At 41.8% G+C, this 16,641-nt stretch overlaps 1 protein-coding gene across 2 annotated transcripts in view; it reads right to left on the reverse strand.

The window, feature by feature from the left end:
* Positions 1-16,202, reverse strand: part of LOC115176101 (probable ATP-dependent RNA helicase ddx6) — a 42,221-nt gene extending 26,019 nt beyond the window's left edge. Inside the window, exons 1-6 of one of the 2 annotated variants that reach the window (XM_029735915.1) lie at positions 16,036-16,202; positions 14,709-14,907; positions 9,770-9,833; positions 9,549-9,653; positions 9,035-9,164; positions 1,140-1,286 (exon numbers count right to left, since the gene is read on the reverse strand). In XM_029735915.1, the coding sequence (XP_029591775.1) occupies positions 1,140-1,286; positions 9,035-9,164; positions 9,549-9,653; positions 9,770-9,833; positions 14,709-14,710 (448 nt within the window). In that variant the 5' untranslated portion in view covers positions 14,711-14,907; positions 16,036-16,202. Of the gene's footprint in view, positions 1-1,139; positions 1,287-9,034; positions 9,165-9,548; positions 9,654-9,769; positions 9,834-13,937; positions 14,908-16,035 lie in introns of both variants that reach the window. The other variant, XM_029735914.1, reaches the window with a different exon arrangement.
* Positions 16,203-16,641: the final 439 nt, after the last annotated feature.

The following is a 16,641-nucleotide window of genomic DNA, read 5'->3' on the forward strand; positions in this document are numbered from 1 at the left end:
TTTGGATGTATGCTTGGGGTCATTGTCCATTTGGATCACCCATTTGCGACAGAGCTTTAACTTCCTGACTGATGTCTTGAGATGTTGCTTCAATATATCCACATCATTTTATTTCCTCATGATGCCATCTATTTTGTGAAGTGCACCAGTCCCTCCTGCAGCAAAGCATCCCCACAACATGATGCTGCCACCCCCGTGCTTCACAGTTGGGATGGTGTTCTTCGGCTTGCAAGCATCCCCTTTCTTTATCCTCCAAACATAATGATGGTCATTATGGCCAAACAGTTCCATTTTTGTTTCATCAGACCAGAGGACATTTCTCCAAAAAGTACGATCTTTGTCCCCATGTGCAGTTGCACACCGTAGTCTGGCTTTTTTAATGGTGGTTTTGGAGCAGTGGCTTCTTCCTTGCTGAGCAGCCTTTCAGGTTATCGATATAGGACTCGTTTTACTGTAGATATAGCTACTTTTGTACCCGTTTCCTCCAGCATCTTCACAAGGTCCTTTGTTGTTCTGAGGTTGATTGCACTTTCCGCACCAAAGCCCGTTTAATCTCTAGGAGACAGAACGCCTCTCCTTCATGAGCGGTATGATGGCTGCGTCGTCCCATGGTGTTTATACTTGCGTACTATTGTTTGAACAGATGAACGTGGTACCTTCAGGCGTTTGGAAATTGCTCCCAAGGATGAACCAGACATGATGTCAAGCAAAGAGGCACTGAGTTTGAAGGTAGGTCTTGAAATACATCCACAGGTACACCTCCAATTGACTCAAATGATGTCAATTAGCCTATCAGAAGCTTCTAAAGCCATGACATAATTTTCTGGAATTTTTCAACCTGTTTAAAGGCACAGTCAACTTAGTGCACATAAACTTCTGACCCACTGGAATTGTAATACAGTGAATTATAAGTGAAATAATCTGCCTGTAAACAATTGTTGGAAAAATTGTGTGTTATGCACAAAGTAGATGTCCTAACCGACTTGCCAAAACTATAGTTTGTTAACAAGAAATTTGTGGAGTGGTTGAAAAACGAATTTTAATGACCAAAGTGTATGTAAACATCCGACTTCAACTGTGTACGTCGCAAAACACCACTCTTGGTATGAAGTGACAATGTGATGCTGTTGGGTCTTTACCAGTCTCATCCAGGCGCATGATGTCATCTCGCAGGTTGGTGCCACCCGTGGTGGCCATGACTTTCACTCCGCCCAGGTGCTTGCTGATCTGGATACTGATCTGGCTCACCTGCAGGGCCAGCTCACGAGTTGGCACCATCACAATAGCTTGGGAGAGAGGACGAAGTGGATATGGGTAAGTATAAGAGGTATAGATAGCGAAAGTGCAAGACAGTGAGGTTTGACAGAGAGGGAGGGAAAAGTAGGAAGGGGGCACAGTAGGGCTGGGCCGTATACTGTATTTTACGATATACCGGTATTGATGCACGGGCCGGTTTGGGTTTTTACTTTACCTTCTATAAGTGGTATTTGTATGATTGGTTTGTTAAAATGTCATGCTGTGTGCAATGTCCATTTTTATAGTTTACTTCATTACTTGAGTCATCCCTCTCTGTGCTCTCTCCATTCCTCTATCCAAACAGACCTAGCCCTGCCCCATCACTCAAGGAGCGCATTGTTGATCCTCAACCACTAGACACTTGCTTTCAGTCTGCATGGTCAATGCACCACATGCAACAATGTTGATGACAACAATGCCGTTCTCACTTTGCTTCTTAATGTAGATCCACTAGCGTTCTATAATTACACCATTAGTTTGTTTCTTACATCTGCAAACAGCTAGTTTGTCTTTTCTTAGCAAGTTGGGCCAAATCTTGTTAGCCGCTAATGTGAATCGCTAGCTAATTAAATGTACTGAGTCAGAGCAAATTTAATGAACTATACAGCCTGATAATACCAGTGATGGTTTAGACCAAAATCAGCATGTTGTTTGTGCAACAGTATCTTATAAATCAGTGGTTCAAACTTTTTATAGTCCAGTACCCCTTCAAAACATTCAACCGCCACACTCTAGCACCAGGGTCAGCGCACTCTTAAATGTTGTTTTTTGACATCATTGAAAGCCTGCCCCACACACTATACGATACATTTATTAAAACATAAGAATGAGTTTGTCACTTCCCACAAGCTGGGTTGTGACAAAGAGCTCTTATAGGACCAGGACACAAATAATAATCAATAATTTTGCTCTTTAATCATCTTACATATAAAACTTTATTTGTTTATAAAAAATGGTGAATAACTCACCACAGGGTAATGAAGGGTGTGCTTGAAAGGATGCACATAACTCTGCCATGTTGGGTTGTATTGGGGAGAGAGTATGTATTTCGTTTTCATGCTAGTGAGGGCCGAGAATCCACTCTCACATAGGTACGTGGTTGCAAATGGCATAAATGTCTTAACAGCACGATTTGCCAAGGCAGAATACTTTGAGCGCAGCCCTATCCAGAAATATGGCAGTGGCTTCTGATTAAATTCAATTTTCACAGAACCGCTTGTTGCAATTTCGATGAGGCTCTCTTGTTCAGATATCGGCAAGTGGACTAGAGGCAGGGCATGAAAGGGATAACGAATCCAGTTGTTTGTGTCGTCCGTTTCTGGAAAGTAACTGCGCACCCAGCTCACTCAGGTGCTTCGCTATATCACATTTGACATAAGCTTGAGTTCATTTTCACACAAAATATCATACAATGAGACCTGCGTCTTGTCCTTGTTAATGCAGACAAAAAAAAAAGAGCTCCAATTTCTTAATCAGCGCCTCAATTTTGTCCCGCACATTGAATATATAGTCCCTGGAGAGTCCCTGTAATCCTAGATTCAGATCACTCAGGTGAGAAAAAGCATCACCCAGACAGGCCAGTCGTGTGAGAAACTCGTCATCGTGCAAGCGGTCAGACAAGTGAAAATTATGGTCAGTCAAGAACTTTAAGCTCATCTCTCAATTAAAGAAAATGTGTCAATACTTTGCCCCTTGATAACCAGCACTCTTCTCTGGGCTCCCGAGTGGCGCAGCCATCCAAAGCACTGCATCTCAGTGCTTGAGGCGTCACTACAGACAACCTGGTTCTATTCAAGGCTGTATCACAACCGGCCGTGATTGGGAGCCCCATAGGGCGGCGCACAATTGGCCCAGCGTCGTCCGGGTTTGGCCAGTGTAGTCTGTCATTGTAAATAAGAATGTTAACTGACTTGCCTAGTTAAATAAAATATGTTGTAAAAGCGTTACATGGTCGCTGCCCGTATCATTGCATAGTGCAGAAAATACACGAGAGTTCAGGGGCCTTGCTTTTACAAAGTTAACCATTTTTCACTGTAGTGTCCAAAATGTCTTTCAAGCTGTCAGGCATTCCCTTGGCAGCAAGAGCTTCTCAGTGGATGCTGCAGTGTACCCAAGTGGCATCGGGAGCAACTGCTTGCACGCCTGTCATGGCTTTCGCTCCATCAGTACAGATACCAACATAAGCAGGAGCTACGTTTGGCTACATACGGACCGTTAGTGGTATTCCCGCGAGAGAGTAACAGTTAATGTGATTGGATGTTAAATTATTTGACTAGGCTACCTGTATTTGACATTGTGGTGTTATTTCGCTGAACACTACATGGTTACATTTTATTTTTGGCAGTGAAACGAGGCTACTCGGGCGAGAAAAAATCCTCACCCAAATGTATAGCCCCGTTGGAAAATATAAATGGACTGTTTGAAAATGTGAAGAGAAAAAAATATTTTTTAATATGAAATGTGAATCACATTTTAATTTACGTACCCCCGACGGCATTGCGCGTACCCCAGTTCAGGAATACCTGTTCTAAATCAAAGAAGAATACATGAGGCAAGAATATGTTAGCTACATGAAGTAGCTAAGAGAAAACATTCAGTGTAGCCAAAGATTATAGCATCCCCTAGGAAACAGACATTTTGGTTCCTACCCTGTCACAATAACTGTTCCCTGTCATTCCCATTTGTTGTCATGTCAAACACTGTATTTAAAGTGCCCACTATTATATTCTAACAATGGAATTTCAAAAATCTTCTATTTCCATGATTCCAAAGGTTCACCCAAGTGTTTTGCTCAAAAGTGAAATTGCAAATTCAAAAAAATGTTATTTGTCACATGCGCCGAATACAACAGGTGCAGACCTTAAGAATTTTTTTTTTTTTAAGTAAGAGAAGCACAAATAATTAAAGAGCAGCAGTAAATAACAATAGCGGGGCAATATACAGAGGATACCAGTACAGAGTCAGTGTGTGGGGGGAACCGGTGTCAAAGTAATATGTACATGTAGGTAGAGTTATTAAAGTGACTATGCATTCGAAGAGTTATTAAAGTGACTATGCATTTGTAGAGTTAAAGTGACTAGATAATAACAGAGCAGCAGCAGTTTAGAAGGGGAAGGGGGACAACACAAATAGTCTGGGTAGCCATTTGATAGATGTTCAGGAATCTTACGGCTTTTGGGTAGAAGTTGTTTAGAAGCTTCTTGGACCTAGACTTGGCGCTCTGGTACCACTTGCCGTGCAGTGGCAGAGAGAACAGTCTATGACTATGGTCTATGAGAACAGTCTATGACTGGAGTCTTTGACAATTTTTAGGGCCTTCCTCTGACACCGTCTGGTATAGAGGTCCTGGATGGCAGGAAGCTTGGCCCCGGTGATGTACTGGGCTGTACGCACTACCCTCTGTAGTGCCTTGCGGTCGAGCAGTTGCCGTACCAGGCAGTGATGCAACCCGTCAGGATGCTCTCGATGGTGCAGCTGTAAAACCTTTTGATGATCTGAGGACCCAAATCTTTTCAGTCTCCTGAGGGGGAATAGGTTTTGTCGTGCCCTCTTCACCACTATCTTGGTGTGCTTGGACCATGTTAGTCTGTTGGTGATGTGGATGCAAAGGAACTTGAAGCACTCAACCTGACTTCCTCCCTATAGGCCGTCTCATCGTTGTTGGTAATCAGGCCTACCACTGTTGTGTCATTGGCAAACTTAATGGTGTTGGATTCATGCCTGGCCGTGCAGTCATGAGTGAACAGGGAGTACAGGAAGGGACTGAGCATGCACCTGAGGGGCCCCCGTGTTGAGGATCAGTGTGGCGGATGTGTTGTTAGTCCAGGATCCAGTGCAGAGGGAAGTGTTTAGTCCCAGGGTCCTTAGCTTAGTGATGAGCTTTGAGGGCACTATGGTGTTGAATGCTGTGCTGTAGTCAATGAATAGCATTATCACATATGTGTTCCTTTTGTCCACGTGTGAAAGGGAAATGTTGAATGCAATAGAGATTGCATCATCTGTGGATCTGTTGGGGCGGTATGCAAATTGGAGTGGGTCTTAGGGTTTCTGGGATAATGGTGTTGATGTGAGGCATGACCAACCTTTCAACACATTTCATGGCTACAGATGTGAGTGATACGGGTCGGTAGTCATTTAGGCATGTTACCTTAGTGTTCTTGGACACAGGGACTATGGTGGTCTGCTTGAAACATGTTGGTATTACAGACTCAGGGAGAGGTTGAAAATGTTAGTGAAGACACTTGCCAGTTGGTCAGCGCATGCTCGGAGTACACGTCCTGGTAAGCCGTCTGGCCCTGCGGCCTTGTGAATGTTGACCTGTTTGAAGGTCTTACTCACATCGTCTGCAGAGAGCGTGATCACACAGTCATCTGGAACAGCTGATGCTCTCATGCATGTTTCAGTGTTTCTTGCCTCGAAGTGAGCATAAAAGTAATTTAGCTCGTCTGGTAGGCTCGTGTCACTGGGCAGCTCTCGATGACGTCGTCCCCACAGTGACTGTACGTACATACCCCAACCAGAAGCCATGATTACAGGCAACATTCGCACTGAGCTAAAGGGTAGAGCTGCCGCTTTCAAGGAGCGGGACTGTAGAGTGCATTATCCTCATGATTCCTGTAATGAAAGTGTTTGCCCTGACACTCTCGCTGTTTTTCTGCGGCCTGCTACTGTGATGAGCGAGCCACTCTCCCAGTCTCTCCCATTTCGCTCCAGGGGAAAAAATAAAATAAAAAATGCACCCTGGATTGCATAAATTTCTAAATCCAAATTTTGGGAAGAATTGTTGTCCTCTGTAATACTAGTTGTCACAACTGGAGAGGTTCTCAGATTTCTGTATGTAGATGTTTTATTTCTCAACTGAATTTTGATCTCTATAGCAAAATATTTTATATGGTTTGAGATACGGATAGCGTTGGCCATTACGAGTGCATGGGCCTCATTGGGTAGTAGGCTACGACAGCTAAGTTTATTTAGGGCATTACATTTACAGTCAGATTAATATGGCTATTACCAGTGGGTATTACATTTAAGTTAGCAATCTAGCTAATGTGTTTTGAGTTTCCACTTCAGTGGTGAATTACATGCTGACCAGACAGCTCGCATGCGATCAGGACACGCAGGTTGAAATATCAAAATTAACTCTGAACCAACGATATGAATTTGGGGACAGGTCAAAAAGCAAACATTTATGGCAATTTAGCTAGCTAGCTTGCTGTTGCTAGATGATTTGTCCTGGAATATAAACATTGGGTTGTTAATTTACCTGAAATGCACAAGGTCCTCTACTCTGACAATTAATCCAAAGATAAAAGGGTAAATGGAGTTAGTTTCTAGTAATCTCTCCTCCTTCAGTGCTCTTCTTTGGACTTTATATTGTGGTTGGCAACCAACTTTAAGGTGCATTACCACCACCAACTGGACTGGAGTGTGGACCTCAGTTCATCTTTCAATCACCACGTGGGTATATGCTCCTAAAAACTAATGAGGAGATGGGAGAGGCAGGACTTGCAGTGTGTCAAGCGTCACAAATAAAATCAAGTTCAGTGCCTAGCTACGCAGACGCTCATGAGCAGTGCAACGATTGAATAACATGTGTAAATGTAATTTTGCAACGCTCACGCATGCGAGCATGTTAGCCCCAAACAGCCTATATTAGTGCACATAAACATGTAGGCAAATTAATATCTACTGAACAAAAAACTAATCTGGAGTACTATTTTAACAGTAAAACAGCCTAATTGTCAACAGAAAATTCATGACTAACACTGGATTAGGTTGTACATCAATATCTTGAATCATGCATTCCTGCTTAAACAGGAACACATGATGAAAACGTATAACTTAAATACCATCTCAGTAGTCTATAGCACTTCAATAAAGCACAGCGAAAGACAACCCAAAAATGATATTGCGGGATCAAAGATTGGTGCGACCAAATCATGGCCCACTGCCACCAAATGAAAAAGTTAATGGCACCAGTAGGGCTGTTGCAGTGACTGTATTACTTCCACACTGGCAGTCATGACGGCAATAAAATTCCATGTGAGTCACGGTTATCTCTTCTTACACACACTGGACATGCATTGGTAAAACAACTTGCTAACGATCATCAGGTCGCTAATGGCCTGGTAGTCAGGGCTCTATTGTCCCTCTAATCCAGCTGCGTGGTATGAAATAACCGAAGTAGCCTACCCGGGAGGCTTGAAAAAACGAACCGGAGGGAAAGGGACCTCCAATCGCTATTCGAGTGCATACGGATTACTTGTTTTTTTCCCCTGCCAATTTGATAAATGGGCCATTCTAAATCGAAACCAATTTGACATATTAGTAAAGATTAAATTGAGAATAGTCAGGTGGGTGAAAATATGATCACTTGATGAGAGAACAGTGTTTGCAGCCTGAGGCAAGGAATAGAGCGCATGGTTTTGTTGTCGACTTTCTCAAATCAATAGCCTACGCAGGGCAAGACACCCAACTTTTTGGTTGTTGCCTTTTTTACTTGTCGGAAAGCTCAAGTCACTCACACCCCCACCCCCACAAAAAAAGGTCTAACACCATTGGAGAAAAAGGTGACTGAAAATTGTGTTGTATGATGCAAGGAACCACTTCAGGAAATAACATTCATTATTATCACTGGTATTGTGGCCTTGAGTAAGGCACTTAACACCCCCCCCAAAGTAAAATACTGCATTGATAGGCTACTGTATAAAACACATGGTCAGTCAAACCTTCATCTGGAGCTACTGGGTGTGCTGGTTTTTGATCCATCCCTGCTCAAACAAAACAGTCAGCTTATCTGTTGAACAGCTGACTTTTTACATTGTGGTGTGTTCCAGCAGGGCTGGAGCAAAGGCCTGCACACCCAGTAGCTCTCCTGGAGGATGGTTGGACCTGTCAATGCAGGTCTACAATATAAAAAAATTCTGACAACAAAAATAGATTCAAGTTGTCCGTATGGACAAATAAATAAAATCTCACGCAAAAACCACTATCAAAGCTGCCAAATAACTACTGAATGGGAAAAATCCTTTCCATTTTATTCAGCTAAGTTCAATTATATTCTTACTATAAATTCATAATATAAAACAATGGCACAGGACTTAAGGACACTATCTTGTCTGCTTAATGAACAAGCATATTGCAGGGATGGGCAACTTTGATTGGGGGTCACAAAAAGAAAATGGAACTGAGGGGCCGCAGTCGCACATGCGTCTGCGTACCCACATCCGTACATAAAATAAATGTTCTGCAATTAGAATAAATGTTGCCATTTTAAAGCAAGTTCGCTGCAATTCTACACATTTTGCCATGGGGCAGAGAAAAGGCTACAGTTCTATAACTAAATTCAAGCTATTCTGTGAAATTGGTCCACAGGTCTACAAAAGGGGGTCTGCAGTTGCCCATCCCTGGCCTATGGCATGGCGCATAGCCAGATAACATACAGTAGGCCAACTCATTCTGTTCTTCTGAAATACATTTTCTTTATATCATGTTTCTTTAGACCCGCCTAAAATAATGGATGTATAAGGCACGCATCAACGGCTTGTGTGCGGAGGCCAGGAGATGCTAAACGTGTTTATGTTAATTAACAGTCCATTACTGTGAGACCGGTTGTCTTTATGTCCGCCACAGCCCTAGGCACCAGGGGAAAATGTTAGCCTGGAGCCCTGAGTATTAGAGATAAGTAGAGTAAAAAAAGAAAAAGAGGGAAAGAGTAATGTGAAGCGCCTCATCTCACCCTGTATATAGTCCTTCTTCAGGTCTATTCTCTCCAGCATGGGGATGAGGTAGGCCCCACTCTTCCCTGTTCCATTCTTGGCTCGGGCCAGGATGTCTCGTCCTGACAGGGCTATGGGAATGCTCTCCTCCTGAAAGTGACAAACTCTGGTTTAACCTATTGTAGCACAGAAAAACATGGCTATTGTCAAAATATGTAACATTATCACTATGACAAACTACAAAAGTCAAGACTTCAGTTATGCAGAACTTAAAGATGCAGTCCAGGATCTTAAGCTCAACAAATTCGTAACATATCATATGAAATGGATGATGTAGTACACAAAAACGGGGACCCGTTATGGCTCGTGAGCACCACTCAAAACTATCGGCTGAAATGATACAAATGTTCAGGCGCATCACATTAAAGTAGCGATATAGGTTATAGGCATCAGAAACAGGAGCACATTTACAGCAAGGGAATCCCAGTTTCAAAGGTGATTGGTGGGCAGAGAAGCTCCCAGTGAGTGTCGTACCTGGATAGGGGAGGGCTTCTCCCAGCCCATCTCAAAGATGCCCATCAGGAGCTCCCGTTTCAGACAGTAGTCCTCAAACTCATTTCCCTTAGTGGATGTTACATCCTGGGACACAGCAAAGAAGAGATTACACATCAGAAGTACCAGATTTGATTAAAATTACACTGGGAAAATCCTGTGAGTTAGTGAAACAAAGCATGCTGCATTGTACCATGACTTACAGAGGTTCTGACTCTAGTGTCTTTGGGAGGGAGCTGTAGGCTCTTTTTCCAGTCATCTCCAAACCTGATGAAGGGCACCAATGAGAAGAGTGCAATTAACCAGTTAAATGTAACCAAAATTGTCATCTATGTAATCCCCAAATGTTTTATTATGAGGGCTAAACAATAACTAGCAATGCTGCATACTCAAACGGTTACAATCTCACCTTTCAGGCAAAAAAAAGTTGTCACTTGAGGACACAAGCTACAGTACAAATATGATAAAATATTTCATTTTTATGTATTTCCTATTCAAAACTGTATGAATAAGGCTTGAAATTACATGTTTCTAAATATAGTATTATCAAATTATAAAACCACCATCTTCCCTATACAGTCGAGTCCATAAATATTGACTTTTTTTAGCTGTTATTTAGCACACTATTATTTAGCTGTCTACCACTGCATATTGAAGTTGAAATTAAATAATTAATAAGAGTTGAAAGTGGAGAATTTCAGCTTTAATTTGAGGGTACTTACATCCAAAATCGGGTGAACGGTGTAGGAATTACAGCACTTTTTATATGTGGTTGTCCCCTTTTTAAGAGACCAAAAATAATTGGACAATTGGCTGCTCCATGGCCAGGTGTGTTATTCCCTCATTAGTTCATTTACAAGTAAGCAGATAAAAAAAAGGTATTGAGTTGATTTCAAGTATGGCATCTGCAATCTGTTGCCGTTTACCCTCAATATGAAGTCCAAAGAGCCCTCACTGCTAGTGACGCAAGCCATCATTAGGCTGAAATCAAAACAAACCCATCAGAAAGACAGCAAAAACATTGGGCGTGGCCAGGTCAACTATTTGGTACAATCTTAAAAAGAAAGAACGCACTGGTGAGCTCAGGAACACCAAAAGGTCCAGAAGATGACAGAATAATTATTTCCCTGGTGAAGAAAAACCCCTTCACAACAGTTGGCCAGATCAAGAACACCCTCCAGGAAGTAGGCGTACCTGTGTCAGTCAACAATCAAGAGAAGACTTCACCAGAGTAAATACAGAAGGTTTACCAAAAGATGTAAACCATTGGTAAGCCTCAAAAAAGGAAGACCAGATTAGAGTTTGCCAAAAAAACATTAAATTAAATAAATACAGTGAGGAAAAACAGTATTTGATCCCCTGCTGATTTTGTACGTTTGCCCACTGACAAAGAAATGATCAGTCTATCATTTTAATGGTAGGTTTACTTGAACAGTGAGAGACAGATAACAAAAAAATCCAGCAAAATATGTCAAAAATGTTATAAATTGATTTGCATTTTAATGAGGGAAAGAAGTATTTGGCCCCTCTGCAAAACATGACTTAGTACTTGGTGGCAAAACCCTTGTTGGCAATCACAGAGGCCAGATGTTTCTTGTAGTTGGCCACCAGGTTTGCACACATCTCGGGAGGGATTTTGTCCCTCTCCTCTTTGTAGATCTTCTCCAAGTTATTAAGGTTTCGAGGCTGACGTTTGGCAACTCGAACCTTCAACTCCCTCCACAAATTTCTATGGGATTAAAGTCTGGAGACTGGATAGGCCACTCCAGGACCTTTAAGTGCTTCTTCTTGAGCCACTCCTTTGTTGCCTTGGCCGTGTGTTTTGGGTCATTGTCATACTGGAATACCCATCCACGACCCATTTTCAATGCCCTGGCTGAGGGAAGGAGGTTCTCACCCAAGATTTGACGGTACATGGCCCCGTCCATCGTCCCTTTGATGCGGTGAAGTTGTCCTGTCCCCTTAGCAGAAAAACACCCCAAAGCATAATGTTTCCACCTCCATGTTTGACGGTGGATATGGTGTTCTTGGGGTCATAGGCAGCAATCCTCCTCCAAACACGGCGAGTTGAGTTGATGCCAAAGAGCTCCATTTTGGTCTCATCTGACCACAACACTTTCACCAATTGTCCTCTGAATCATTCAGATGTTCATTGGCAAACTTCAGATGGGCATGTATATGTATTCTTGAGCAGGGGGACCTTGCGGGCGCTGCAGGATTTCAGTCCTTCACGGCATAGTGTGTTACCAATTGTTTTCTTGGTGACTATGGTCCCAGCTGCCTTGAGATCATTGACAAGATCCTCCCGTGTAGTTCCGGGCTGATTCCTCACCGTTCTCATGATCATTGCAACTCCACGAGGTGAGATCTTGCATGGAGCCCCAGGCCGAGGGAGATTGACAGGTCTTTTGTGTTTCTTCCATTTGCGAATAATCGCACCAACTGTTGTCACCTTCTCACCAAGCTGCTTGGCGATGGTCTTGTAGCCCATTCCAGCCTTGTGTAGGTCTACAATCTTGTCCCTGACATCCTTGGAGAGCTCTTTGGTCTTGGTGAAGAGTTTGGAATCTGATTGAATGATTGCTTCTGTGGACAGGTGTCTTTTATACAGGTAACAAGCTGAGATTAGGAGCACTCCCGTTAAGAGTGTGCTCCTAATCTCAGCTCGTTACCTGTACAAAAGACACCTGGGAGCCAGAAATCTTTCTGATTGAGAGGGGGTCAAATACTTATTTCCCTCATTAAAATGCAAATCAATTTATAACATTTTTGACATGCGTTTTTCTGGATTTTTTTCTTGTTATTCTGTCTCTCACTGTTCAAATAAACCTACCATTAAAATTATAGACTGATCATTTCTTTGTCAGTGGGCAAACGTACAAAATCAGCAGAGGATCAAATACTTTTTTCCCCTCACTATACATGTACATTTCTGGAACAACATCCTATGGACAAAGATCAATTTGTACCAGAATGATGGGAAGATTAGAGTATGGAGAAGGGAAGGTACTGCCCATGATCCGAAGCGTACCACCTCATCTGTGATGCATGGTGGAGGTACTGGTATGGCGTGGTCATGTATGACCGCCAATGGAATTGGTTCCCTTGTATTTATTGATGTGACTGCTGACAAAAGCAACAGGATAAATTCTGAAGTGTTTAGGGCTATATTATCTGCTCAGATTCAGCCAAATGCTTCATAACTCATTGGACGGCGCTTCACAGTGCAGATGGACAATGACCCGAAGCATTCTGCGAAAGCAACCCAATACTTTAAGGCAAAGAAGTGGTATGTTCTGTAATGGCCAAGTCAATCACCTGAATCCAATTTAGCATACATTTCACTTGCTGAAGGCAAAACGCCCCAAGAACAAGCAGGAACTGAAGACAGCTGCAGTAAAGGCCTGGCAGAGCATCACCAGGGAAGAAACACAGCATCTAGTAATGTCTATGGGTTCCAGACTTCAGGCAATCATTGAATACAAAGGATTTGCAACCAAGTATTAAAACTCACAATTTAATTTATGATTGTTCGTTTGACCAATTACTTTTGAGCCCCTAAAATTGGGGGGCTATGTATATAAAAAAAAGTACTTCCTACACAGTTCATACAATAATTGACAAAACTCTTCAATTAAAGATGAAAGTCTACACTTAAAGCACATCTTGATTGTTTCCTTTCAAATCCATTGTGGCGGCGTACAGAGCCAAAATTATGCAAATTGTGTCACTGTCCAAATACTTATGGACCTGACTAACTGTAAAATACATATTTGTATGTTTAGTGGAGAATGTGTATATTTTCTAAAGGTCCCTCTTGATCAGAATGTCTGCCCCCATCGCTGTGAACATCTCAGAGCTCTAAAATCTGAATTATTTTAGATGAATGGCTACAAATCGATCTCTGAATGGGCTACCGTGATGAAACCACTCCCTCCTGCTGCGCTACGACGTAATGATTGCAGGCATGTGTGATGTAGGGTTCAACCAGAAGTTGATGGACAGTCAGAAGAGTGAATGAAATGGTAGAAGAGACATCCCAGCTTCAAGTGGTTTCAGATTTCACATCCTGTCACACATGCTCAGAAAACAACAGTGTCCGTGGGAACCAAGGCTATCGCTCAACGCAAGCCCTTTTGAGCCATGGTATCCACAGAGCAATTTATAAGCGAAAATGTTGGCCGGAACCGGTACCAGAACCATGCAGGTCTTCTAAGAGGGTATTAAGAAAACACCTGAACACACACACTGCTGATTTAAAAAAAATAAACTCTACTGGGTAATCACTTCTAAAACATGGTATGAAAGTAAAATATACTATACGAGCAGCACACAATTGGGGTGAAACAGGTGTGTAAGAGAAATGTATACCTAATGCCAGTTCCCTCCAGGGCAGCACCTGCTTTCTGGGGTGCACCTACAGCCTTGCTTAACAGAGAGCCCAGGACGAGGGGTCCTGATTGAGGAGAGGCTGGTTTAGGCACCCCCCTAAGCTGCTTGTTCAGTCCCATGCCGATAGGGCCAAGGTTCTCCGTTCTTGCGGATGCCATGTCTTTCCTTTGTTTTTACTCTCAAAGATTTACGTCTTACCCTCCCTTAGTTTTTTTTCTTCCTTTTCTTAAAAAGCCTCTTCGAAAGTAGGAGTCTAAAAAAGCATTAAACAATATTCTCCATTATTTTAGTCCAAAGCTTTTACAACAGAAGTATATTTGTAGTTCTTACATATTCACACACACGTGCAGTTTAGTCCCCTTCAGAGTTTACTGACGTATGAAAAGTCTTAATACAAGAGCTCTTCCAAATGAAGAGCTATATGCATTCAAATGCATAAATATTTTATACCTGCACACAATATAAAAAAAATGGTATGTAAACAAGTATCAGAGTTTAAGTTCTGCAATAGAACTGCTAAGACAATTTGAACTGAGGGAATAGTATCAGTAATATAATCTTTGTTCAAAAGTTAAATCTCTTTTTTTGATTAAACATTTCCTTGCTTTGCGTCGAGTCCCTTTGAATTGCGCAACATCGATGTCCTTGTAAATGGTTTTTCAAACCTTTGTATAAATATTTCTCCAAAGTAATATGGTCCTTATTGTTCAATATTTGTTTTCCACTCTGTGTATATACATGTCCACCCACATGTGAAAGTTTCCTGATGTTGAAAATCAAATAAAAGGGTAATTGTAGTCCAAAAAGCAAAACAACTTTAAGTTCCCCTCTGTCTGTCCTGTTTGTTTCAGCTGGGTCTCCCTCCTCTCTTGTTGACACCACAGGTCTTCTGTCAAAGTGTGTAGCTTTGTGTGCGAGTCGGGCGGTATTCAACTCAAGCCTGTGTTACCTGACAGGAAGAAGGAACAATTGATTTAGTAGTCAGGATGAACACTATATAGGCCAAGCCCTAGACTTTGCTTTAAAACGTAATACAATGTGGAATAGATGCCCAAACATTTTGTTGAAGTCCCCAACTACATAATGTAAAAGATGTATTTGGCAGGCAGGCACAAGGCTCAATAATTTTTCTAGTGTTGGCTTGGTGGATCAGTCTGTAGTGTATTCCTGTCAACTCGTGTAGGGCATGACCACAGATGACAAAATAGTTGCCTAAACTACAAGCGCATACAGTTAGGGACCAACTTGAGGCTATAATGTCAACAGAATGTGGGACCCATCGAAACGTTACAACGTGCAAAGTTTGAAATTACTTTGAAGAAACTAGAAGCATCTGCATTTAAATGAAAGTCCAAATGTATGGACAACTTAATAACAAAAAGTAACTGGCATAACGTTAGCTACGAAAATGAATAGTTAGATGCGACCTAGCTAGCCAAATAACGTTAGTGGCTATGCTGGGGTAGCAAGTTAGCTAATTTTATAGCTAGATAACTGATCGAACAACAGGGGTGCCCTTCTAGGCCAAATAAAGATAGGAAGTCAGTTAATCTTCCAGTCAGTAACAGTTAGTTAGCTTCGAGCGCGATTTGATTTTGTGCGACAAAGGCCATTCATATTGCCAACTTTAGAGGAAGATATTTAGTTAGCCAGTTAACTTTGCCATCTAGCTAGCGTTAGCCACGCCAGCTTTGACGAAAACATGCAAGTTGGCTAACGTAGCTACATTAGCTAGCAAGCTACATAACAGTACTGTAAATACTAATTTATTTAGCTAGCATTACATCACAGATGAAAGTGGTTATATATGATTTATTTATACATACATACATACATACACATATATATATATATACGTTAACCTGGCATATATATATATATATATATGCCAGGTTAACGTTATATTTATTTGCCGTTAGCCAGCCAGCTAGCTATCGAGCCAGTTTCGTCAACTTGGATGGCTACCGGGCAGCCGTTTTCAATGTCTGACAGGATTAGCTAGCTGCCAAGCGAAAGTCGACTCATTTGAAATATTTATAGCTAATGCAAATTGAACATAAACGACCAAAACGCTCACCCTTCTCTCCCTCTGATGTTATATATCACAATTTTTTGGCGGCAGATCAACACTTTACCGTTAGATTAAATTCACTCCAAATAAAACGCCTCTATTGTGTTTGTTCTTGCTAATTCAACATGGTCGCATTCTTCTTCGTCCTCTCCGATTTAAATCACATGCCGTTCAAAAACGATGCTGCCATCTACAATTGCAATACGATACCTACACAACATCATATCCACACAGATATTATATATAGAATAATCGGAATATATTGTATAAAAATACTTCTTTGTTTTTAGAATATTGGTTCCGAAATAATATCCTATTGGTGAACCAACTGGTAAATGCAGAGGGTCTTTTACTCAGTTATAAGGAATTCTTATCACTTTACAAGGTCCCTGTAACACCTAAAGATTTTGCAATTGTTTTAGATGCCATTCACTCAGGTGTTGCTTTATTATTCAGGAACCTGACACTCAGAGCCTACCTTCCGTTGACCCTGTTGACTCATCAATAGGAAAGATTTGTTTCTCTTTTGGTCCATTCAACAACAGAGCGATACGAACCTTGTTTCAGCAGGATGTTGTATCTCTATACCTTATGTCCTGCCTTATTGGAATG

The sequence above is a fragment of the Salmo trutta genome, chromosome 36, assembly GCF_901001165.1.
Source record: "Salmo trutta chromosome 36, fSalTru1.1, whole genome shotgun sequence".
Lineage (NCBI taxonomy): Eukaryota > Metazoa > Chordata > Actinopteri > Salmoniformes > Salmonidae > Salmo > Salmo trutta.